General features: G+C 44.9%; 1 protein-coding gene across 1 annotated transcript; it reads left to right on the plus strand.

Moving 5' to 3' along the window:
* Positions 1 to 414: 414 nt before the first annotated feature.
* Positions 415 to 24,887, plus strand: dhrs11a (dehydrogenase/reductase 11a). Its single transcript, XM_030792778.1, has 7 exons — positions 415 to 684; positions 21,172 to 21,381; positions 22,916 to 23,010; positions 23,420 to 23,549; positions 23,804 to 23,896; positions 24,062 to 24,127; positions 24,643 to 24,887. Exons 1-7 carry the CDS (start codon positions 553 to 555, stop codon positions 24,682 to 24,684), a joined length of 768 nt encoding a protein of 255 aa, XP_030648638.1. The 5' UTR covers positions 415 to 552; the 3' UTR covers positions 24,685 to 24,887.
* Positions 24,888 to 26,601: the final 1,714 nt, after the last annotated feature.

A 26,601-nucleotide genomic window follows, 5' to 3' on the forward strand; every position in this document is an offset into this window, starting at 1 on the left:
ACCGTCACAAATACGTAAAAAAAAATAAAAATAATAATAGTAATAATAATAGTAATACAAATAATGATTAAAAAACTATTTGATAAGTGTATTACGGGCTGTTGTCTTGGATTTCGGAAAGTATGGATTCAGATTTTTTCGTCTTTCACTGAACAAGTTTGCTAAAAAAAAGTACGGGTGTGTACAGTGTCAATGTGTTTTGGCATGAAAAAACAAACAAACAAACACACAAAACCCCAGAAAACTGATGAAGGAGGACACGCTAAACAAAGAACTTTGGCTTTTGCTTGTCATTTAATATTTAATCCCGAGCGCAGGGATTGGGGCTTCCTTAGCAGCGCTCTTTTCCTCGATGTTACTGGTAGGAGTGCATTAAAGGGGAGGGTTAAACTATCTATCTGTCCGCCCAACAGCAACTCACACGAGTGACTTTATTGATACTTCTTCTACTGCTCTAGGAGAGTTAGAAGTTTTAAACTAGTAAATTAGTCTTTCTGCAACCCTGTTGTCAACGTGATTTAAGGAGGTAATCTGGAGAAATAAGCAGGATAAATGGAGCGCTGGAAAGGCAGAGTGGCTTTGGTGACAGGAGCTTCGGTCGGGATTGGAGCGGCAGTTGCTCGGTCTTTGGTCCAGCAAGGCATGAAGGTGGTCGGATGCGCTCGAAACGTTGACAAAATAGAGGTGAGAAAGCATACGCGCTATGCATTGAGTATCAGGAAACTGAAGCAAAGGCATGGAATATAACTGTCTGTAATGGAGACAGTGCGTTGGCTCAGTCGCTTTATCTTAGCCCACCTCTTTAGTGTGCTACTTTTGTTAGCTACGTGGCTAACATTTCTTGCTAACTGGTTTCCCCTAAGATAAATAGCAAAGAAACTCGGTCGTGTAACTCCATAGGACATGTGACATTCATCTCACGTGTGTCCCTGTTTTCTCTTTTTTCTTTTTCTTAAAACACGTTCGTTCCTCGTATGCGCTCAGTGTTGTTCCCATTTAGCGTTATGGGCATCTGCAGTACATGGCTTAATTGGCCTGCATCGTCACTGGCGCGGCTACAAAGTTAATGAATTACTGATGGTAATGCCATGATTATATCAATCCCACCGAATCGTCTTTAGCAACAAAATACCTGGACGCCTATATTTTCCGAATGAGACTCTCTTGAGGCCAATAGTTACTATTCTCTGCTTGGCTGTTAGATAAGTCGTGTGTGTGTGTGTGTGTGTGCATGCATATATATATATATATATATATATATATATATATATATATATATTCTCATACCACTTAGATCGTTCAATACTTTAAACTCTGATTTTTGCTGACAGTATTAATTTTTAGTCCACAATCAGCATACCCATACCTTCTGGATGCTTACCAATACCTTGTAATGTAAAACATTTAATTGAGCACTTGAACATTACGAGTGTCTTATTTCCCAAAGCCGACGTTTAACATTTTAATCGTACGCCTCTGTCAATCATTAACTTCACTTCCTTCAAGTTTATACCTCTGCCCTTGACTTCCTTCACGTCTCCCAAGTCCTCTTCAGCCGTCAAGGGACATGTCAACAAACATTAGTAGCTTCAGAAGCGATTTTCGCTTCTTTTAGTTTGACGATAAAGAAGGATCGTTTTCTGTTTCCCATCGTAACGGCGATGTTTCAGATTGATTGTGGTTGCACTGAGCCTTGCAGATGATTAATCGTCAGAACAGAGCTGGTGCTCTTGGTTGCTCCTGTGGGAACAAATGGGTGGAATTTATGAATGATTGTTTAGCGTATCACGCTCAGCGGTTGAGGAGGACCTGCTCTTAGATCGCACTCTCGGCAGTGTCATTTGAATGGACTGTGTGGTGTCAGTTTTATCACCTGATGTTGTAACATGCTAAACGGAGCCATAAGATCAAGGGGACCAGGGAGGGAGTGCAGTATTTTATGAAAATGAGTGTCAGTGCTGGAATAGTTGCAGTTCAATCAACCCACACTTTGTATGTGGCTTGGCAGCTCTTTTCCGATGCAAAAATCCATGTGTGTCTTAGATGCTGCCTGCAGAGAGAGAGAGAGAGAGAGAGAGAGAGAGAGAACTAGTGCCATTATCAGATTGCCTCCCTAGTACAGTCCAGTCATGGTCACTGATGCACTGTATGTGGTAGTTTGTCTGAGAGAGAGAGAGAGAGGGAGAGAAATACACTGTGTGGGAGAGAGCGAGAGAGAGACAGACAGACAGACAGACATGCAGTAGAACTCTAAATCATTATGATGGGACAAAGGTTGGCTTTTATGAGTGATTACTCAGACTGGAGCACTCTGAAAAAGTGATTTTATGACTGCCTCATGCCCAGATCCTCAGAGCACTTTCTGAAACCTGTTTTTGTTTAATCTTTTTTTTTTTTATGGTCTTTTTTTTTATGATCATTGTGAATAGAATCGTAGACATCACCATTTCCTTTTTAACGTATTGTTACGTTGAACAGGAGTTTTTTTTGCTTTCTCTCTCCTATCTACATAGCTCTTTGTGAAAGTCCTTGATGAAAAGCTGAAGCCAAGCTTAAACTTTCATATTATAGGCATTATTCAAACATTCAGTCATTCAGAGAGCGCAGAAACACAGACCCCAAAGAGCAGACAGCCAAAAGATTTATGTTCCCCATACAGACAAAGATGAGGGTGAGAGACTCCCTCTGGGGTGTGTCTGAGTGTGTGTGTTTGAGAAAACTTGGAAGTTTTTTTTTTTTTTTCCATGTGTGATTTGTGCTATGTAGAAAGGCATAGACTGTTTTATGAGGACTTGTGTGTATGTGTGTGTGTGTGTGTGTTCTCAGAGCTGATGCTGTTTGAGATGCTAGCAGACAAGGCTATCATTGTGTCCATTGTGCCTGTGATCACAAGGCAGTGGTGTAATTTCGCTAAAAGGAATCCACTGTGAGGATAATGGTGTAGTTTGGAGTTCTGTCTCTTCAGGAGAGGAAACTGGAGTTGTCCATGAGGTTTTTACAGAACCTGGGTGATGTTTATGAATGATTTGCTATGGCCTCAGTTTTCTAAGCCTCAGTTTTCTAGTCATAGACATATTGATGTAATGGATGAAAGCTGAATAAAAATAAATGAAAGCGTTTAGTGAGCAGTTGAGACTGAGAGTGTGTTGGACTTGGAGTGTGTTGGACTTGGAGTGTGTTGAGTGCAGAAGCCTTGAGGTGGGTCAGTACCACTCCACTCCAGCTTTTCACAGCAGATTAACAGAGAGTTGAATAGGAAGCTGAATGAACCAGTGTGGAGATAGGGAGTGAAAAGATCTGGCAGCAGTTCTACGTCTGCGTGTCTGTATTCCCAGAGAGGGGACAGAGGGTGTGTGTCTGTGTGTGTGTGTGTGTAGGGGGAGTGCATGAGAGGGATTGTAAGAAGGAGGGAGAAAAACAGGGAAAGAATGAGAAGAAGGAGGTCTGTTTGAGTGTGAGAGAGGGAGAAAGTCTGTATGACGGAGAAAGAGCAAGAAAGTGTGTAAGTGTGTGTACGCGTGAGAGAGAGAGTGAGAGAGAGAGTGCTGTGTATACGAATGTGTGTGCTTGTGCGACAGAAAGCGAGCGAGAGAGAGAAAGAGAGAGACTGTGTGTGAGCGTGTGGTCGCCACGGGACACAGGCTGGATCGGTTAAGGATGGAATGGCAGCCACTTGGTAACAGGTTGTCAGGTTAGATTTGGGGCCCAGAGCTCAGGAAGCTCTCTGTCTGTCTGCCTGATCAGTGTGGGAGAGACTGACGCAGAAACATCAGCTCTCACGACCTGACAAATCACTTCATCTCTTCACCCAGGACCTCCTTTCCTCTTCAGTTTGTCAAGCTTTGGACTTTTTACTGCACTATTTAGCCAAAAAAGCAAAAACCAGTCATCGGTCATTGCAGTCAGCAGTTATGGAGTATAACAGTTTACATTTTAAGTAATGTCGCTAACCCCTTTTGTGCCCGAGTCTGTCACAGTAAAATGAAAAATTTCTCAGAATTCATTTTAAGTGTCATCGACGATGTCATAATTATCACACACGGTGAACATCCTGTGTCATTTGTCCATTGGGGCAAGGCTTTCTTAGATTTTTAGTAAACATACATAACATGTTTATTTACTACTGAATTACCGTATTATTACACACTGCCTGTAGGCTGACCCCACTGAACAGAACTCTGAGGACAAGCTTTAGAGGAAAAGGTCCAAATCAGATTTCCAATGTCGTGTGGCAGTGTTTTGTTTTTTTTGGATCTCTGTCCCCGTCTGACCCACACATGGAGTTCTTCTTTGGGCAAAGCTCCCCCTCCATTACGCTACGCTGTCTCTGTCGTGAGATGCAGGTCATGGTTTTAGTAAAGAGACGCTTCAGTGAAGGCGGGCCTTGGCAAGCGTTGGAGGTTCCTGCTTGTCTGTGTGTAAGTGTGTTATACCGCACCTTAGTTCATGAACTCTAGCTCTCGTTTCGTCAGCTGTCGTAAAATCGAGCGACTCTTGTTAGGGAAAATTGGAGTTTCCTCATGGCGAGGTGGTAAGTCTCAGAGACAACAAACCTCAGATGCGATGGATCGTATTTTTCTTTATTTTCATGCACAGTAGAAGCACGCCTCAGAACTGAAGTGCAGTTCTCTCTGAGGTTAAGGAGTGCAGAGCTTTTCATACAGTGAGACAGACTTCCAAGGACATGTGTGGGGGTTTACAAGATAATTTTTTCTCATGAAGCACCGGATAACTGGTGTTTGCTCCCAGGTGTTGCAGACACACAGAGGACTTGTCTTCTACATAATAAATGCTTTTTGTTCTAACACACAGATAAAGTTTACAGCATATAGTAATTAAGCAAGCACAGGTCCCTATAATGTTAATACTTCATCATGACAATAGCCATGAGGCACATTTTTCCTCTAGAAGTTACAGCCAAGCAATAAAGCAAAGCAGTATTTTTCCCACATTCTCAGGACGTCTCTCTCTCTCTGACTGGGTCGGCCTTCTTAAGCTGACAATCCGTCATTGTCTCTCAGGCGGTTGACAAAGTGTTGTTTGAAATATGGCCTAGTTAGATAGGACGGTGCTAAACGTGGCCATTAAACACAGCGGACTCCGTGACTGCAGTTTCACACGAGATGAGGCAATTTAATTGGCGTATACGTTTACGAGCGGCCGCTTTAATCGGACGATTTTTTTGAATCTTTGTTACGCGTTTGCTCGGCCGGTGCCGTGTCAGTTTCGTTTTTCCTTTCGCCGTTTTCAGCAAGAAACAGACACAATCGCGTTTTCGACTCGACCACCCCTGGTCCAGCTCAGAGCCCGGGAAACACTCTCTGTAACCACCGCCAGTCTGGTTGGTTCTGATGGACGTTGGCGTCTGTCGCTCTCCTCTCAGAACCACACAGGTCCATATATCCTACAGGCACATTCCTCACGGTAACCACGGCAGCTTTGGCTCAGGTGGACGTTTTGCACCCCCCCCCCCCCCCCCCAAAAGAAATTTAACAAGCTAAAGAATTTCAGCTTTTGGCGATAACAAAGACTGTCCTCAACGAGTTTGGATTGGTAGTTTTTAAAATTGTGACGCAACACCTGTTCAACTTTAAATGCCATCCATAGAAGGTCAGATGAAAAATGAAAAATGAATGCTCTACGTTAGTATCAGTCATGCTTCTGTGCATTACACATGACCGTTATCTGAAGTGTAATTTTTCAGGTTTCAGCAGTCGAACAGGACATCTTTACTAATCATATTTAAAGCGCCGTTTCTCGCATACTTTTCATAGCTCTCATCTCTCGAAAGTTGACTGTCCTCTCGGTCTTCTCCCATCAACGGCGTTTTATTCACCTGCCAGTAGCCAATGGTGTGCTTTTAAAGCGCCTATGTGAAAAAGGGACGGCATGAAAGGGACGTTTGGAGCCTACATCTCTCTCTTTCTCTCTCTCTCTCTCTCTCCTCCACTCCCACTTTCTTTCGGTGCCCTCTCTCACATCACATGGTTTAAGTGGTTGAACAGAAACTCACTCAAACTGTGTGGTCTTGGCTTTTTGAATGAACAACCCAGATACGCTGACAGGAAGTCATCTTGTGTCTGCTAAGCCCACTGTGTGTAGGGACACTGGGATGTCTGACTGGGGCTTGGATGGATGGGGGTGTTGGGGGGGGGGGGGGGGGTGTTTTTAGGACCAGAGGTGTTTGTCATTTAATCTATGCGTGCCTGTCCTTGTCGCTTGGTCGATTCCTAGAAAATGCAGGAGTGGTGTATGTCACAGCACAGGGGGGGGTCGCTGGCAGGAAGAAAAAAACAAAAAAAACAAAGGGGGACGTTGTTATCCTGTGTCATGGCGCAGAGTCATCGAGCCGGAATATTCCACTGACGTCGAAGAAGTTAGTGGAGAGACTCACGTCAGCCCTGTTATTAAAAAGAGAAAAGGGGGCTTGGTCTCAAGGGCAGGTCACTGTGGGTCTGATCCACCGAGGCCTCGGTCGCCGACATGTTAATCACAGCCAGTGTAAAAACAAAACCCCCAAAAAACAGACCAGTGGCACATAATACACCACTCTCTTCTCTGTGCTGTTGGTTCAGATTATCTGGGCAGACACAGGTAAATCTGGTCCCGTGTATGGAACAAGTCCCTGCAATTCACTGTGTAACATGTTCATGACCCAAGGGTGTAAGGGGGTCTGGCTGTGGCGGGGGACAGACCTCGCATTAATGGCTTTTAAAATGCTTGTTTGTAGTTTCTCAGATTATGCTGTAACCAGATTGGGATGATAAAGGCAGGTGGCGTTAATGGTTAAACCAGAATTCCCAAGGCCTCAGTTTACATAATGTAAGAACAAGTGTTACCCTGATGACAATGGGTCATCTCTCTGTTTAATGTAGGATACATAACCGATGGCTATCTTGCCTGCCTGACCTTCTATTTAATCAGTATAAAAGCCATAAATGTAATAATACTGACAGCGTCTGCTGAATAAGATGCAACAGTAACTTGATACTCAGTTACATAAACGCCACTCACAACTTTGTATGTGGTATCACCTGTATGGTATTTTCCAGAGAAACTCAATCAGACATAAGAAAAGACAGACCTTAAGATAGACACAGCCATCATACGGCAGACAGTCCAAAACCTTTACACCCCCTCTGAGTAGAACAGAATCTCCACGATTGCACGCGCGCACACACACCACGTTTAATCCATCTTACACAGCCAGTAGTGCACACACACAGTGCCCTTGGGCAAGAGGTTAAGTGCCTTGCCTAAGGGGGCTTCAGCCATGGGTGTTGAGCTCACTCGTTCCCCCCGCCTACATTTTTCCCCTACCGGTCCAGGGATTTGAACCGGCGACCTTTCAGTCACCAGCCCGCTTCGCTAACCATTAGGCCGCAGCTGCCCCTGAATGCTAATGGCAAAGAATTTCCCACCTTTCCCTCATGGACGAGGTTCAAAAACCCGTGGATCCCGACGTGGGAACGCCTCGGGACGCCTGCCTCGCTGTGTTTTTTTTTTATTATTTATTTATTTATGCCTTTTTTTTTCCCCTCGCTGGTTACAATATGAGGCTGTGCCTTCTCTGACCCTCAGTAATATGTAACCAATCTCATTGTGCTAAGAGCTGTTTGTCTGAATCAGCACTTAAGAGCATAACCTCGGCCTGATGTATGGACGAGGCACAGGGGAGGTTTAAGAGCCAGACGGCTGCCGGTAACATGAGCGGTAAGAGAGCGTGACAGATACCTACCCTCCCTCTCTCCCTCCCTCTCTTTTTCATTTATTTGAATGTTTTTTCCCCTTTTAAAGGAGGATCGGGCCATCATCCCCCTGCGGAGCTGAAGCATTCTCAGGTTTTTAATCCAAACCAATTTAAACACACCTAACTCGGTTTGGCAAGGCCCGGAAGAGCAGTGGAGCACCATATAGACAAGTGTGCTGTTTGACAGGGTGAAGGTGAGGGCAGGGGTGTGTGTGGGGGGGTCTTTGTCCCCCGCTTAGAGGGTGTCCGAGCTTTAGAGGGTGTCCGAGCTTTATAGGGTGTCCGAGCTTTAGAGGGTGTCCGAGGTTTAGAGGGTGTCCGAGCTTTAGAGGGTGTCCGAGCTTTAGGGGGTGTCCGAGCTTTATAGGGTGTCCGAGCTTTAGGGGGTGTCCGAGCTTTAGAGGGTGTCCGAGCTTTAGAGGGTGTCCGAGCTTTAGGGGGTGTCCGAGCTTTAGAGGGTGTCCGAGGTTTAGAGGTTGTCCGAGGTTTAGAGGGTGTCCGAGCTTTAGGGGGTGTCCGAGGTTTAGAGGGTGTCCGAGCTTTAGAGGGTGTCCGAGCTTTAGAGGGTGTCCGAGCTTTAGGGGGTGTCCGAGCTTTAGAGGGTGTCCGAGGTTTAGAGGGTGTCCGAGCTTTAGAGGGTGTCCGAGCTTTAGAGGGTGTCCGAGCTTTAGGGGGTGTCCGAGCTTTAGGGGGTGTCCGAGCTTTAGAGGGTGTCCGAGCTTTAGGGGGTGTCCGAGCTTTAGAGGGTGTCCGAGGTTTAATCCTGGCTCACGGCCATGCCTCCTCCCAGCAGCCTCACGTACCTGTGAATGGAGGTCAGTGAGCAGAGCTCTTATCTACAATCAGAGGCCATTCTCAGGGAATCCTGATCACTCTTATAGCAAACGTCACCTGAGCTGTGATTGGTCAGTCAGTGTCTCAAGGTAACGCTCATTTAAATAATAAAAAAAAAAACACGTGTCTAACACAGATTGCCTGGGCGTGATGTTTGTTTTAAACCGTTTGATTAATGTGTGTGTGTGTTTGTCTGTGTGTGTGTGTGTGTGTGTGTGTGTACACAGCCTACTTCTGGTTTGTCTGAGAATGTGTTGTGGACATGTGATTTTTCATTTATTAGCCTTATCCTCTAAATAAATATTTTCAAAATTGTTTCTGCTGCCAGATGCCTTGATACAAAGTCTGCAAGGAAACGTGGCCACAATGACAGGAAGTGGGGTCAGCTCCACTGTCATCACTCACAAACTCACAATTGGTCACACGCCACTGTTCACATCAAACAGGTCCTGTGCTACAGGGATCAGAAAGGAGTGACAGCTTCCTTATTCACTGATTAACTAACACCTATATCTTTCTTTGTTTCTTTCTTTCTGTCTTTCTTTCTTTCTTTCTTTCTTTTTAAAGACTAAATCACTCAGGTGACATCCCAGAAACAAGATAAACCGGATAAAACTGGCTTTTGATTCCTGACAAGAGCCGATCTCTCTCTATGCACAGTGCATAGAAAAACTCCTTTAAAAAGCATAAAAATAAATAGCTAATGCACTGTGCTGCAGATCACACCAGGTGAGCTGTCATGGCCTGATCCTGTGAGAGTCATCGTTCCAAAACTAGTCATCCTCTGTTTAGTTCCCTGCTGCTTCCCTCTCCTCTCACCTGCTGTCAGAGCTTCAGAAATCCACCCAGCCAGATTTCAGAGTGGGGGGGTGGGGGGGGGGGGAATCCTAGACTACCGTCCAAAACTCGGGTCGGTGGCCAAGTGTCACAGCCCCCCAGTGAAAAGCCACTCCATCGCTTTTGGGAATAGCTTAGCGACATTCAGCGGAGTCGGTTTACAAACCCCCGTCCTCTCCCGGGCGGGCCTTCAGAGAGCCACGCCGCAAATGCATTCTCTGGTCCCCCATGGATCTGTTTGAGGTTGTCACAGTGGGGCCTAGTGAGAGAAAAAAAAAACTTCCTCTTTATTCCTCTCTTTCTTCTCTCTTCAGTTCTTCTCTTGAGAGCGCTTGGCCAATGGCCTAGTGCATTCTGTGTGTGTGTGTGTGCTGTCTGTGTGTGTGCAGTTTGTGTGTGTGTTTGCAGTTTGTGTGTGTGTGTGCAGTCTGTGTGTGTGTGTGTGCGTGCAATTTGCGTTTGTGTGTGTGTACAGTCTGTGTGTGTGTGTGTGTGTGTGCGTGCGCAATTTGCGTTTTGTGTGTGTGTGTGCAGTCTGTGTGTGTGTGCAGTTTGTGTGTGTGTGTATGCAGTCTGTGTGTGTGTGCGTGCGCGCAGTTTGCTTGTGTGTGTGTGTGTGTGTGTGTGTGTGCAGTGAGTGGTTCACAGACTTTTCCATGAGCCACTGCTTTGGGAGAAGGGTTGAGTGAAGCGGAGACTTCCTCCACACGTACAAATACACATGCTCACACTTACGCACACTCTCTCTATTATAGACACATGTTGCACGCACACACACACGCATGCACACACGCACGCACACACACACGCACGCACGCACACACACACACACACAGACACACGTATTTTAGAAAGCAGTTTAATATGTCTGTTTTTCTCAGCCTGTATAGGCAGCCGTACTCAGACAGACCCTATGATGCAGGGTTTATGGATGAAGTCATCAAACCCTGTTTAACGAAAAGACACCTTCCCAGCCAACTGTTTTTTTTTCCCCTCTCCCCATCAGAACCCGCTCTCCGATTTCCATTATGTTTTCACTAAACATTGCAGTTCATTACAATCCGTGAGTTACGAGGGCAAAACAGACGCTACGCAGCAGAAGTGTGTGGGATTGGTTTGTTTCTCTCTCATACACACACACACACACACACGCTCACACACCAGCAGAGTCCAACATGCAGCTCAGAGGGAAACTTGACATGTATGAAAAAGCTTAAGATGCCTTTTACATCAGCTCGGCTTCTTATCTCTGTGGGGTTTTTTTTCCAAAACATATACAGTGTTAGTCATCAAAACGTGTCCGTGTGGAGTTCCAGGACAACCTCGCCCTATCTCTCTCTCTTTCTGTCTCTGTCTGTCTCTCTCTCTCTCTCTCTCTCTCTCTCTCTCTCTCTCTCTCACCTTTTCTTTTGCTTGAGTGATCCTTCTTCTTGCTTTTTGTAGCTGTCATCACTTCTGTGTGTGTGTGTGTGTGTGTGCGCGCGTGCACACATAGGGCAGTTTGTGTCTGTTTGAATGTTTGTATGGTGTATGCTTGTGTGTGTGTGTGTGATTTGTATATGTGTGCTATGTCTGCACATGAGCATAGGAATATGTGTGTGTGTGTGTGTGTGTGTGTTACTCACACTGTTTTTGCGGTGGAGCCATGCGTCTGTTAAGAGTGAAACAAAAAGAGACAGTACGCAGTAGAGGCAGGAGAAGAACAGGCCTGTGGTCATGTGTGAAAGCTCCTCTGTCAGTGATCCGCGGCTGCAGCTCACCGCCATGTCTCTGGCCCAGAGAGACACTGATGCTGTGGGCAGACCAATTACATCTCTCTCTCTCACTCACACACACACACACACAGAGACACACACCAGAGTTCAGTGAGTTCATACAGACCACCGAGAGAGCCAGCGAGGGAGGGGGAGAGAGAGAGAGAGAGAGAGAGAAAGAGAGAGAGAGAGAGAGAGAGGAGGGCAGAGAAGCATAAAGACAGTCTGAAAGATCGGCATCACTCTAAATAAAATCGGATTGTCTTTTATAACACGGTCTGACAGTTCGGGGCTTATTCCTAATTCCATTTTTCTGATCATCTGTCGGTCGTCACGGCGGCGTGCGCCCCTTAAACACCCACAGAAATACACTTAAAGGGCTTACGGAGCAGCAATCCGTCATAATGCCCCGTCCATCACTGTCTTTTAACAAACCAACCCCCCCCCCCCCCCCCCCTCCTGTCCTCAGATGGTACGATCCATCTGTGCTAAAGGTTCAGCGTGGGAATCCAGTGTGGCAGCATGCCGTCAAAATCTCTTTGAAAGGAGCAGAATTTCTCAATTTTAACTGACTGTCTTATCCCTGTGATGCACGCTCTAGAGAACTTGTGCCAAAGACTGTCGGAAAAATCAAGACTACTTACTGTAGCTACACAGCCGTGTGTCCAGTATTTGGATCTTAACATAGCACTTTCCCGCAAATTAAAAGGGATGTAACAAAGCCTTTACTGACACATTCAAAGTTAATAAGTAAATATGAAAATTTGGCTACATATGTAGTCCAGATCATTATAATTGTGGCAAAATTAACCATACCCAGATGATTTGATTAGTCATATTTCACAGTCATACAGTATAGTTATAAGAAACTTGTTTACATTTTTCTCATGAAAGTGGAACAAATAACTGACAAATCACTGTGTAGATTTCACTGCCTGACTGGAAAGCTTCTGAAAATAGAGGAGACTTCTACTCTCCTTTGTTTCTAAATGTAGTGCAGTGTGTAAGGAGTAGCTTTAAAGAACAATGGATCTCACACTGATCTCTCCGAATTTTAAACACTGTGAAGGAGTGAGTCATATGATGTTATCTGACGTGAATAATTGACAGATAAGTCAAACGTCTCCACCCTAGTCTCTCTCACACACACACACACACACACACTCTTACACACACTGTGTTCCTTGCACACTGTGTCACACACACACACACACACACACACACACACCCTGTGCCTCTGTTACCTGAACCTTCCTAGCTCCTGGTGGGGTTGTTCTGTGAGTGTGAAAGTGGGTATGTTTTAAGCAGCCGATGGAGGATGTGGATCTGATGATTTCATTTTCCTGTCAGCCTCGTTCGGTGCCGTGAGTGACAGCCTCTCCCGTGGCACTGCCTGGCTCACAGGCTCGGCCTGTCAAGGCTCCAGTCTAGGCTCCAGTGAGCCTCTGATTACGGAAAGACATTCATACTCACGGTGCGACACAGCTAAGCTCGCACATGTAAGAGGGACTACAGGGTCTTATTTGTGGGTGTACGTTTGTGTGTGTGTGTGTGTGTGTGTTTGATTAGGTTGGAGACAGCACCTCCCCATGTACAGCCTATTTCACACCCAAGCCAACAGGCTTTGATCCTTTAAGAGCTGACACACACACACACACACACACGGAGAGTGAGATAGCAGTGCCAAATGCTTAAGTAGCAGTGTGTCATGTGAGGTCATGTTGGCACAGGCATGCTAGGAATGGCCAGGCTGTCAGCGCTCTCTTCTCTTCTCCTTTCTTTTTTCTTTTCTTCTCTTCTCACATTCAACATGCTGTGAACAGTCCGCCTTTGAAAGTAGTTTGTGCGCGCGTGCGTGCGTGTGTGTGCGTGCGTGCGTGTGTGCGTGCGTGCGTGTGTGTGCGTGTGTGTGTGCGTGTGTGTGTGTATGTGCGTGTGTGTGTGCGTGCGTGCGTGCGTGCGTGTGTGTGTGTGTGTGCGCGCGCGCATGCGTTTGTGTGTGCGTGTGTGCGTGCGTGCGTGTGTGTGTGTGTGTGTGTGTGCGTGCGCGTGCGTTTGTGTGCGTGTGTGTGTGTGTGTGCTTTTCAGGGGGTTCTGTTTTGTATGTGGTCATCATCATCACTTCCATTCCAAATGTCTTTTTTTTTTCGCTCTTTAATAATGATTTTGGATTCCATTGGTTTATGCCTGTCTTTGCTGAGGCTTTAGCAGGCATTACATAAGAGATTTCTGAATGTGTTCCATCGCCAGAGAGCCACCCAGCTCAACACAAAACCTGTAAGCTATTAATGAAAACTTAACTCACTCCTGAAACTGGAGACAGCACTCCTCACTTCTCTGAATATCAGCTGGCCCACTCATAGACTACATAGTGTTGGCCCTTCATTCATCTCCTGGATCGTTTCCTTAGGTCTGGGCTTTAAACGAGTCTGATTTTTTTGTTTTTGTGTCAAGGATAAATGATGTAGGTAGTTCTTAAATGGTACTGGTGAATTTGTTGGATATGGTGGATTAGATGTTTGATTTGTAACATCTAGACAGGGATATGGTTATTATTATGGTTAGGTAATACCTACTCCAGACATACAGGGGGCAGTAAGGACAGTAAGCAGTAACCATACTGCTGTGTTTAAAATTGTATTTTCAGATTTGCAGGGCTATACTTTCTTACAGTGCCTTACATCGTCCATTCTTTGATTCTCTCTTCTCGACTGTCTCAGATAGACAGACAGACAGACACACACACACACACACACAAACATACATACCCGCACACACCATTCTTTTTAAAGCCACATGACAAACTCATAGTTTCCCCCTAACCTCATCCTAATACTAAGGCAACTCCTGCAGGCAGGCTTACTCAGAGCTCATACTGCTTCGTTAATTGTTTGTGTGTGTGTGTGTGTGTGTGTGTGTGTGTGTGTGTGTGTGTGTCTGAGAGAGAGAGAGAGAGAGTTACCTGTGCTGTATCCAGTTTGACATCTGGCCACACAGATCTGATCAGATATCATTTAAAATGCCTTTATTTGTTCTCCTCTCTTACTTACAGCACTGTTTTATTTTCTTTACTTTGTTTTCACCCTTTCATTCTTCAGTCTGTATTTCTTTTTATTTATTTGTTGATGGTGATTTTGAGCATAAAGTCTTAAGTTTTAAGTACAGATACAACCATCAAAAACAACTAAAAGTGCCAATCACCTACTCAGAAAAGGACCTGTATTGTAATGCAGCCGTACAGGTATTTATAGGACAAAAAAAAACAGTGGTTAAACAACAGAACAACATTTTGTTCCAGGCTGATGCCTCTAACTGATACTTGAAAGTCCTGTTTATTTTTTGTATGACTGCTTCTGCTGAAAATGTAAAGAGAGCTATAACAAGGTAACGAGTGCTGGTTAGATTAACGTGAACATTAAAAATGTACTTTGAAAAAGTTAAATTTCCCATCGAATCTATAACTGACTAGCCAGCTAGGTTTGGTTCTCGTGACGGAAATAAAACGTGAGGCTAGCTCAAATTAGCTGATGTGCTACCGAAAGCAGTAAATTTAGCTTAGGTATTGCCTCTACGCTACTTGAACCTGACTTGTCCAGTGGCCTGCAGTAAGCTTACATAGCTGTTTGTAAGTCGGGCCGTTTTACATTGTTGGTGTCTGACAGATAGACCGCAGTAATACTTCTGTGTACTGCAGGCCACTGGACAAGCTACTGTATGCTACTGTAACTATTCGTTTAACGACAAGTTATCAGTAGACATGCATTGGAGTGAAAAATTTTCTTATAAGTGGAGTGGAGCATGAAATGAAAGTTGCAAAAATTGTTAATGCTAACTTACAAATACGTACTCCAATATACTGCTTCAGTGCAATAACGAAGTATCTAGGCCTATCCTTTTGTTACACACCACCTGCTGTGTGTGTGTGTGTGTGTGTGTGTTGGGTGTGGTGTGTGTCATAGGTTTGGAATTTGTGATTTGGTCAGATACATAGTTAGAATTGTGATTGTTATAACACATGGTGTGTTTGTTTGCATGGAGTATGTTTATTGTTTGCGACGTGTGCTTTTCAGACATGTAGTATGAATAGTATAAACATGCAGTACAGCTGTGACTTTTTGGTATATGTGAACTTTTTCCCCAAATACCTGTAGTCTTTTGGTAGCTGGGGAGTGATTGCCATGGTAATATTCTGGCATAAAAGTGTGTGTGTGTGTGTGTGTGTGTTAGGGTGCTGATTGTCTTGCTGGTGTGTGTAGTGTGGTGTGATGTGTGTGTTTTGTGGTATGTAGGGGGTTTTGTAAAGCATATAATTTTTGTAATATTTTGTGGGATTAAGTAAAATATATCAAAAGTTTTAAAAATGGTGCAAACAAAAAAAAGAAGACATGGAAGAAATAAAACACTGTGAGTCAGCTAGCTTTCTCAAAAACGCTAAAAATCAGAGACAAATGAAACAGAATGCAGCTCAGACCGTGAACCTCATTAATGCGTGTGTGTGTGTGTGTGTGTGTGTGTGTGTGTGTGCGTGCGTGCGTGTGTGAGTGAAACAGGTCTCCTCTCTCAGAGCACACACAACTAGGAATGCAGCCTTATCCCCCCAGGGGCTGGGCTGTTTTTGACCTGTGACCCTGCTCTCAGTGTGAGGTCAGAGGTACAGAGGGATTTATGTGTCTCCTCTAATTAAAAAAAAGGGAGAAAAAAAGGGGGGGGTGGAGGGGGGGGGGGGTGTTTGGTTGTGTGGATGCGACGGGTCAGTCTGTACACGAAGGTGACGTGGTGTAATTGTTTCTGTGTCGTTTTGGTGGTACACGACACCTGGCTCTGATAAGCGACAGGCAGGGTGTGGCGTCAGGTACGACACACCTGTCTTTTCACCGGCGTCCTGAGGAAATTCTGCTGACCGAGCCTCTCTATGGTCCCTCCACACGTGGTCTCTCCTTTCTGTCAGTATGGAAATCATATAATCACCCTCACTCTCTCTCTCTCTCTTTCACTCTCTCTCTCTTCCGCTTTATAATCTCTTACACCCGTAATCGTTCAGACGCTCTCTGTGTCGTTCATTCTTTCATCTCTCTGTCTCTTTCTCTTTCTCTCTCTCTCTCTCTCTCTCTCTCTCTTTCTCTTTCTCTCATTCACTTTGGCTGTTGTGGGTGTAGATGTTAATAATGAGGATGAGAATTAAATGTGACAAGCCCAGTGGTGTTGTGTGTTAGAGATACGTAATAGAGTAGGAATAAGTGTTTCACTGTGTGTGTGTGTGTGTATTGGTAATGGAATATGTTCATAAGTCACACTCACACACATGCTTGTTTATAAAGGTCTGTATTGTGACATTCTCTCATGCACACCTGTCTGCTGTCACATGCTATACTCCTAACACATTTTACACTCACTGTTGACTCCACTGAACTTTCTAGAAGAAAGTTTATTTGTTTGAAAATAGATGTGTTTGTCCACAATGAATATTTTTCTCAAATTAAAGCATAAATATACCAAAACTGAGCTAATCTGTCGTCTTTGCGTTTGCACAAACAAGCAGACTCCCGCTGAGTTTCTTTCTCAGTGCGCTGAGAGAACTTTTGGCTCTGAAGAGGGGAAGTGATTGGTTAAACTGCTGTAGCTCTGGGTGAGAGATGGGAATTTCCTGGGTTTCAGAACAGGCTGAAGGAGGATCAGAGTTCCCACTTACCTCTAAGGTACAGAAAGAAAACTTCACCCTGACCCTCAGCACAGATGGCTCATTTGAGTGTACCGACTCTCTGTGGTCTGTACTGACTCTCTGCAGTCTGTACTGACTCTCTGAGGTCTGTACTGACTCTCTGCAGTCTGTACTGACTCTCTGTGGTCTGTACTGACTCTCTGTGGTCTGTACTGACTCTCTGCAGTCTGTACTGACTCTCTGAGGTCTGTACTGACTCTCTGCAGTCTGTACTGACTCTCTGAGGTCTGTACTGACTCTCTGCAGTCTGTACTGACTCTCTGAGGTCTGTACTGACTCTCTGAGGTCTGTACTGACTCTCTGCAGTCTGTACTGACTCTCTGAGGTCTGTACTGACTCTCTGCAGTCTGTACTGACTCTCTGTGGAGGTGTTGTTCCATAGTTAACACTACACACTGAGAAACTGTGTATAGAGTCAGTCTACATCCCAGGCACTGTCTGACACGCCGCTCACTGTGTGTGTGTGTATGTGTGTGTGTTTGTGTGAGTGCCAGCTCCTCTGCATATACAAAGATGCTTGTTTTCCTTCTTTTCTTTCCCTCTCCCTCCCTCCCTCCCTCCCTCTCCCTCTCTCTCCCTCTCTCTCTCTCTCTCTCTCTCTCTCTCAGTCTTGGCCTCTTTCCTATCGTCTCCCTCATGTCCCAGCATGCCCTGCTGTGCTCTTCTCAGCAGGATACATGTGACAGCCAATCAGAACGAGGCTTTCTCTGACCCCCTCTTCCCAACTGAGGCCTCCCATTCATGACTGCAGAGAGTGCAAACACACACACACACACACACACACACATCAGCAGTCCACCCACTCAGAAGCATATACACAAAGACAAACCACACACACATAACTAAACAAAAACACAATGCTAAGACATGAGCACAAAAATCAAATGCAAGTCTTAGTTTGGTGTCAGACATGTCTGAATACACAATGATGAAGCCAGAAGGGATACCCTACAAATGTGTGTGTGTGTGTGTGTGTGTGTGTGTGTGTGTGTGTGTGTGTGTGTGTGTGTGTGCGCGTGTGTGTGTGTGTGCATGTTTGCGTGTGTGTGTGTGTTTATGTGTGTGTGCGCTTGACATTAGATCCAAAGTAAAAGAGAGTTGATAGAGGAGACTGATTTTATTTCTAAAAATCCCCTTTTCTGAACAGTCCTCCAGCAGACTGTCCAGATAAACTGATTTAAATAAAGAAAATCTGGCTCTAATCTGATTGGACAGCCCTGCAAAACATTTTAATCCCATATCTTACATTTAGGGAAAGTGCCTGCCCTCCCAGCTATCAGGCAACACTCTGTTGGTGTGCATGCATGTGTACGCATGTTTGTGTACGTGTGTGTGTGTGTGTGTGTGTGCGTGCATGTGTATGCATGTGCGTGCATGTATGTCATTTGGTATGTATATGTGTGAGTAGAAAACTGACACACATATCCAGTTTGTGTGACTGGCTTGTGTGAACATGTGTGGATGAGTGCACTGGCATGTGTCAGCCCATTGATCTGGTCTGAGATATTGATTCAGTTGAAGTTACAGTAGTGTCAATGTTTCATTCTTTATGGATCAGAAGTGTCATCTTGTGTGTGTGTGTGTGTGTGTGTCCTCCCCCTTTCCTGCTCTCTTTTTCTCTGTCCTCTTTTGGGTTGTCTGGCTGTCTTTGCCCTCAAGTGTCAGACCAATTTGGCATGAGAGAGAGACAGAGAGAGAGAGAAAAAGAGAGAGAGAGAGAGAAAGAGAGAGGGGAAGAGATGGAGGACGAAGAGGGGAGAGTCCAAAAAAAGAGAAATAGAGGGATGGGGGGGAGAGAGGGAGAGAGCAGGAAAAGAGAGATAGAGAAAAAGAAAGAAGAGACATTGTGAGAAACATCCTTGTCAAAACAAAAGACAGATAAAACTAAGAAAGAAAGAGAGAGAGAGCAAGAGAGAGAGAGTTAGGACTAACCAGAGTGCCATGCTGAGCTGCTGGTCTGTCTGTCTGTTACTTCAGCCTCAGAGCACCGTCTGACCCACACACCATGTGACCACTCCAGCTGTGTCTAACCCGCGGCCACAACCCATGTCCTTTCCCTTAAAACTACATCCTGTCTGTCTCCAGTCACATTTAAAAAAAAAACTACAATACCCACCTGTGTCTGTCCCTTAAAGCGACATCCTGTCTGTCCCCAGTCACATTTAAAAAACCACATTGCCTGCCTATGTCTGTCCCTTAAAACTGCATATGTTACCAGTCATGTAAAAACTACTTTACCTGCCTGTGCCTGTCCCTTAAAACTGCATATGTTACCAGTCATGTAAAAACTACATTACCTGCCTGTGTCTGTCCCTTAAAACTGCATATGTTACCAGTCATGTAAAAGCTACATTACCTGCCTGTGTCTGTCCCTTAAAACTGCATATGTTACCAGTCATGTAAAAACTACATTACCTGCCTGTGTCTGTCCCTTAAAACTGCATATGTTACCAGTCATGTAAAAGCTACATTACCTGCCTGTGTCTGTCCCTTAAAACTGCATATGTTACCAGTCATGTAAAAACTACATTACCTGCCTGTGTCTTGTCCCTTAAAACTGCATATGTTACCAGTCATGTAAAAGCTACATTACCTGCCTGTGTCTGTCCCTTAAAACTGCATATGTTACCAGTCATGTAAAAACTACATTACCTGCCTGTGTCTTGTCACTCAAAACTGTGTCATTCAGCTGCTCTCTGCTCCTAGTCATGCATGTCCACATTACCCAACAACCACCTGTGCCCTGTCACTCAGGACTACATTACTCCTTAACAACAACAGCCTGAGTGTCAAGTGACATAAGACTACATTACCCATCAACAGCAAATTTTCGCTCAAGTGAGACCACATTTCCCAGCATTCCCAAGCTGTCTAAATCACATCAGCGTCCCTGTCCGACATGTAGCCAGAGCTTGAATCCTTAACACTCTAAACTGTCTCTCTCCTCAGTCCTGAATGAACTCCTCTGCTTGACTCAAACCAAGACTCAGTGGCCTGTCCGTGAGCCTTATCCTGCCTGGGTGAACCTGGGTGTTCACTGCCAGATCCTCAGTGTGTGGGTGTATTTAGAATCCTTAAGCTGTGTGCCAACAGTGACTAAAGTAAAGAGAAGACAGTGGTAGTCACTGTTACACGTCACTTTTTCCACACATCTCAATTTTATAGTCAGGGTTGCGCATATGTCTACTTTTGTTTTTTTCTGGATTGTAATGCAGTTGCTAGGGTGAACTATTAATCGATCGATTCGATTTTAAAATCGATTCAAGGAGCAGGAGCAGACGAGTATGTTTGTTCGGGCGTCAGACTGATTAAAGCTTTGGAGTTTGATTTTAGACTAAACTACACAAAAGTAGCCGCCAACATGTTAACTTTGCTAGGTAATGTTTATCAGTGAATTCACTCATTGATTTATGGGTCTTGTACCTATTGTATCTGTTATTGTAGTTTGAAATCACAGTGTTTATCAGTGCACTAATAAATACCAAAGCTATTAATTCTCTCCGGTGGTCACGTGATCAGCAGGTGTGTTTGCAGATAACGTCTTTCTCTCAAAAACACCACCCGTACAGAAACAGTGCCATACCAGTTTGGTGTTTCTGTGAGACAGACTGAGGTGGTGTGTGTGTGTGTGTCTGTGTGTGGGTGTGTGTGTGAGAGAGAGAGGGTGATGTTAGGTTAGCAGTCAGACACACTGCAGACAGACCTCAGCACTGACAGACTCAACCTGACAGACTGAGAACTCACATCACAACCGTCACTATAGATTAACACTGCTCCTTATCACAGATCACATCACAACCGTCACTACACACTAACACTGCTCCTTATCCCAGATCTGGAAATCGAAACCAGTGACGAGAGACAGGTGCATCTAAAATGGTGTAGTTTGTCTTATTCACAAAGCTTCAGTGTTGTTAAGTTATTTCAAAGACATGTGCCAGTGGATTTAGTGTTCATGTCATCTTTTTTTTTTAGTTTATGTTGTCCACACTTATCTGTGTAGACGCAGCTTTGAAAATTTTACTCTGGGAAATCAACACTCAGAAATGTAGCGGTGCACTCCCTGATTTAGTCAGTGCCTTTACTCTCTGCTTTCTGTATCCAGTCAGTGCCTTTACTCTCTATTTTCTGTATTTAGTCAGTGCCTTTACTCTCTACTTTCTGTATTTAGTCAGTGCCTTTACACTCTATTTTCTGTATTTAGTCAGTGCCTTTACACTCTATTTTCTGTATTTAGTCAGTGCCTTCACTCTCTGCTGTATGTTTTTGCTTTGCAGAAGCTGGCAGCTGAGTGTCAGAGTGCAGGGTACAGTGGCACGCTGATCCCGTACAAGTGTGACCTGTCCAACGAGGAGGAGATTCTGTCCATGTTCTCCGCCATCAAGACGCTTCACCAGGGAGTGGACGTGTGTATCAACAACGCCGGGCTGGCCCGCAACGAGCCCCTGCTCAACGGGAAAACGGACGGCTGGAGAAACATGATCGACGTGAGTGGGGAAATGCGACGTCACACACACACACACATGCAGACACATACGCAGACACACACACACGCACGCGCAGACACACACGCACACACATGCAGACACAAACACACGCACACGCAGACACACCCACACACACACACGCAGACACAGACACGCGCGCACACGCAGACACACACACACACGCATACGCAGACACACACACACACACACACGCAGACACACACAGGTTCAGAGGCGTTTCTTCCACATCTCCTAAACAGTCAGTTCTTCACACTCATGTCCCTCTCACACTGTTGGGTCGGCGGTTATTCACGTGCGGAGGGAAATGCATGGGCTCTATTCTCATGTGTCACTTCCTCTTCCATTGTTTGACTGTTTTTCTTTCTGTTTGATTCTCTGACCGTTCAGCCTCTCACCCCACACAGCCCTCTGCTCAAACAGACATCACTACAAAAAACTGCCCACTTCACACACACACCCCCCCCATCCGTTACCATGGAATTCCGTTCCAACAGAGGGAGAGGGAGAAGGAGACAGACAGAAAGAAAGAATGAAAGAAAGAGCAGGAATTTACATAAACTGACAGGGCAGGAGAGACTGACAGACTAAGATCTGACCCAAGGCGCAGTATCAGTCAAAGTCGTTTGAGTTTGTCCTGGCGTGAGTGCTGGTTGTGACATGCCGTTCTCCTCCTACGCCTGGTTCACCTCCTACTTATACTACTCCTCCCCCTCCCCACCTCCCAGCTCATCATGTTGTTTGTGCTGCGGTGTTTGTAAGACTCAGTCTGGGGTGGGGTCGGTGTGTGTGTGTGTGTGTGTGTGTGTGTATGTGTGTGTGTGTGTGTGTGAGAGGGTGATCTTAGGTCAGCAGTCAGGAACACCACAGACAGACTTGACACTATACACTACACTACGCTAGAAGCACACACAGTGAGCAGTGAAATGCAGCCTCTGCACTTAACCCATCCTAACACCAGTGAGCACACACACACACACTAGAGCAGTGAGCACACACACACTAGAGCAGTGAGCACACACACACACTATGAGCTAGGAGCAGCGGGCAGCCGCCACCGCCCGGGGACCAGTTCCAGGTCTTTTTTCCAGTGCCTTGGTCAAGGTCACTGACAGGAGTACTAATCCTGGCATGCATGTCTTTGATGATGGGGCCCAGAGGAAACCCACGCAAACACGGGGGGAGAACATGCAAACATCCCAGGTCCACACAGAAAGGACCTGACACGGCCGGGATTCCCATCTGAACCCAGGGCCGTCTCGCCGGGAGGCAGCAGCGCTAACCACTGAGCCACTGTGAAGCCCACTAAACATCAACACTGCTCCTTATTACAGATCAAGAAATCTAAATCTGTGTGTCTGTGTGTGTTTGTGTGTGTGTGTGTGTGTTTGGCATAGACAGAACCCCAGAGAGAGACAGAAAGAGAGAATATGCGTGTACACATAGATGTGTGTTTTGTCATCCGACGATGCGCAGAGCTGTGTGCTGAACACCGCTTCTCCGTGTTCATCTCCAGGTGAATGTACTTGCCTTGGCCATCTGCACGCGTGAGGCCTACCAGTCCATGAAAGAGAGAAGCGTTGACGACGGACACATCATCAACATTAACAGGTATACAGCCGAACTAGAGTCTCAGCTCCAAGACAAAAGCAGACAGATTACCTAAGACCTGAAACTGAAATAAGACCATGACAAAACAAAGATCTGCTGGGTTTTTCTTTGGGGTGGGGGGGGTAGGTGGGGTGGGGGGCACAGTTGATGTGTGTAGTTGTGTGTGAGTTGTAGTGTTGTTTTTTGATAAAATGACAGCTGATGTGTGTAGTTGTGTGTGAGTTGTAGTGTTGTTTTTTTGATAAAATGAGAGTTGATGTGTGTAGTTGTGTGTGAGTTGTAGTGTTGTTTTTTTGATAAAGTGAGAGTTGATGTGTGTAGTTGTGTGTGAGTTGTAGTGTTGTTTTTTTGATAAAATGAGAGTTGATGTGTGTAGTTGTGTGTCAGCTGTACTGTTGTGTTAACGCAGCATGGGAGGACATCGGATGGTGCCCAGTGCGGACGAACATTTTTACTGCGCCACCAAATACGCAGTGACCGCACTGACCGAGGGTCTGAGACAGGAGCTGCGGGAGGCCAACACCCACATCAGAGCCACGGTGTGTGTGTGTGCACTGACTCCTCACAAACATTTTCCTCGTTTCTCTCTCTTTCTCTCTCTCTCTCTCTTGCTCTCTCTCTCTCTCTCTCTCTCTCTCTCTCTAACTCTCTCTCTCTCGCTCGCTCGCTCTCTCTCTCTCTCTCTCTCTCTCTCTCTCTCTCTCTCTCTCTCGCTCTCTCTCTCTCTAACTCTCTCTCAGCGTTCTCTTTTTGTCTCTTTTAAATGCTGACTGTGCTGTTGTGTTGTGTGCAGTGTATATCTCCAGGTATAGTGGAAACGGAGTTTGCCTTCAGACACCACAACAGTGACCCAGAGAAGGCTGCTGCTGTCTATGAAAGTATTAAAGTGAGTAGGAGATTTATGACATCTGTGTATCTGTGGGGCTTTTCACACGCAGACGAGGAAGACAGGGAAAGAGAAATTCACTGTGACTATTCTTGTCTAAATGGATTGGTGTTCCTGTGTGTATGTGTGTGTGTGTGTGTGTGTGATTATTGTTGTGCTCGGCAGTGTTTGAAAGCTGAAGACATCGCCAGTGCTGTCATGTATGTCCTCAGCGCTCCACCTCATGTTCAGGTGAGAAAACACACACACACACACACACACACTCTCTCTCTCTTTCTTTCAGTATCACACACCACAATGTCTCCCAGCTTTGCCCTCACACTCAGCTTCACCTGTTTTCACGATGTCCAGATAAAAGGGCTGAGACGCCCTGGGATGAAACACCTCACTCACGTTAGCGAGGTTTTTTTTGTGTTTTGGTTTGGATTATGCTACAGTGGAACACAGGTGACCAGCCAGTGTCTTTCAGTGGAACTCTGTGATCTTAATTTGACCAGTGAAGGGCTGTAATGATTCTTCCTGTAATAGCAAGTATGCTCTTAGGTAATACGAGACCCGAGATAAAATCACAGATAAAAATTCAATCCAGCTGCATTAAAGAATGAAAATGATCCCCCCTCTCTCTCTCTCTCTCTCTCTCTCTCTGTCTCTCTCTCTCTCTCTCTCACTCTCTTTCAATCCTTTCCCATCTCTCTGTAATATGTAGATGAAATATAATTTGATCTTTTTTTTTTCCCCTCTGTCAGATTGGAGATGTCCAGATGAGGCCGGTGGAACAGGTGTCATAGCGACAAAGAGGGCAGTGACTCACCGGAGGAGTGGACGGAACCGGCAGCCAGTGCCGCTCAACGGCGCCACCTGCTGGCCACAACCATGTATAAAACCTAGTTTTACAACTGGATTTGAAGGGAATTGAATGGGGGTTAGTGTTTTTGAAGTCAGGTTTATAAAAGAGTAAAGGAGTGTTGGAGCTGGAGTTGGAAAAAGGGGTAAATGGGTTCATTCTGGCCTTTTTTTCCCCCTGTAAAGAGCGAGAGTTTGTTTGAAATTACAGGATTATTCAGACTGCTGCTGTCTCAGAGCTAGGGAGAATTTTTTTTTTATTACAATAGAATAATAATAAAAAAAAAGAGGGACAGGAGAACAGGAGAGGAATTTAAGAAAACAGTTAAAATTGCAAAGTTGCTGCTTCTGCGATATGGGTTTACTTATGGGTGCCAATGTTGCAGAGACATGTAGGCCATCAATTGCACATTTTCTTTGTTTGTTTTTCTTTTTTCTTTGTTTTTTTTTTTTAGGTCATATCACATATGGTTAAAGATTTGCAAAATGAAACACTGTTAATTTTTAAAGAGAAAAGGACATTAGAAATTATTTCTTCTTTTTCTTCTTTTTTTTTTTCTTTTTAAATACGTATTCTTATTTTGATTGTGCGTAGATCTGGATCTGGTAACTTCATGATCATAGCGAATGGATCAAACCGTTTGTCACTTCCTGTAATTAAGTTTTAACCAATCATGCTGCAGTAGCTGAAGGCCCGACAGGCCTCATTTAACCTTTCCCCAAAGCACAACGACCTTTCCGTTAGCTGAACGACCCCGTCGGTCTTAGCAATCTTCGGCGACGCCAGTCAGAGAGCCACGCGACCACGAAAATTCAGATTCCCCACGATTCCCTTCATTCACCTGCCACCCCAAGGTTCATAAAATTACGTCAGATTCTCCATTTTGTGCACTTTGCATACTTAGAACAGAGGAAAAACCGTAAAACATTGTCTTCAGGAATACTTGACTGGTGTGCCACGGGGGGGTATGGGGGGGGGGGGGGGTGCTCTTTTTTGTGAGCTACGTGGACAAAATGATTTTTGTCACTGTGCGCTGATGTAATCGACATGTTCAGTAAATAAAAATCATGAAAAATAATATGTAATGCTTTCCAATATGGTTTCTTTACGGGACTTACTCCGCAGCTACTGCTAAAACAAGAAGAGCGTGCCGAATGTTTTGCCCCGTTATTAATTATTCACGATTATTAGAGAAGTTAAAGCCAAGCCAATGGAAACTATGAATGTAATAATTGACTGTTAGGCTTTACATCATAATTAAGTGCGTTGTGAAGGTGTGAAAACAAAATATCGCAGGGGTTTTTTCTCCATCAGTTAGCCTGCCACTTGTCATCAGTTAAAGTGAAGAGCTGAAGAAAGTTTAACCGCAAAGGAGCAACTGAAACGTTAAATGATTAGGATGAAGGAATCCATGAGTAAATCAGCATTCGACACAAATTTGTCAACGCCAGTAGTGAAAAAAAAATATCTATATATGATTAAAGAAGAGATTCCACCCGCCTGTCAGCCACACCCTTCAAAATAAAATCCGTCCAGTTGGGCGTGTCACCCTCTGGATTGCGTGTGACCTTTAGATTGCGAAAGAGCGAAATTTATCTTCTTCTCCACAGGTTGTTCCAAAGGTGAATAAGCCACAAGACGACACATGGACAGAAATTAAAATAATTTGTTTGTTGATTTACTTGTTTCAAGTGTGTTAGCTTGCAAGCAATTCAGTTGTTAACATTTCTTCAAACACTTCAGTAAAAATTTGAAAGATATATTTTGACATAAAACAGATTCCAAATAAACCTGTTGTACAACATTTAGAACACATTTTAGGTACTGCTATCAGTACAACACTGATAAATTAAAGAATTTG

The sequence above is a fragment of the Chanos chanos genome, chromosome 15, assembly GCF_902362185.1.
Source record: "Chanos chanos chromosome 15, fChaCha1.1, whole genome shotgun sequence".
Classification (NCBI taxonomy): Eukaryota; Metazoa; Chordata; class Actinopteri; order Gonorynchiformes; family Chanidae; genus Chanos; species Chanos chanos.

Bases quoted from the DNA above. Each gene is read 5' to 3' on its own strand.
- dhrs11a (XM_030792778.1), top strand. From the start codon at position 553: ATGGAGCGCTGGAAAGGCAGAGTGGCTTTGGTGACAGGAGCTTCGGTC. The intron at 685-21,171 runs GTGAGAAAGCAT...TTTGCTTTGCAG, and splicing joins GAAACGTTGACAAAATAGAG to AAGCTGGCAGCTGAGTGTCA. The intron at 23,011-23,419 runs GTATACAGCCGA...GTGTTAACGCAG, and splicing joins CACATCATCAACATTAACAG to CATGGGAGGACATCGGATGG.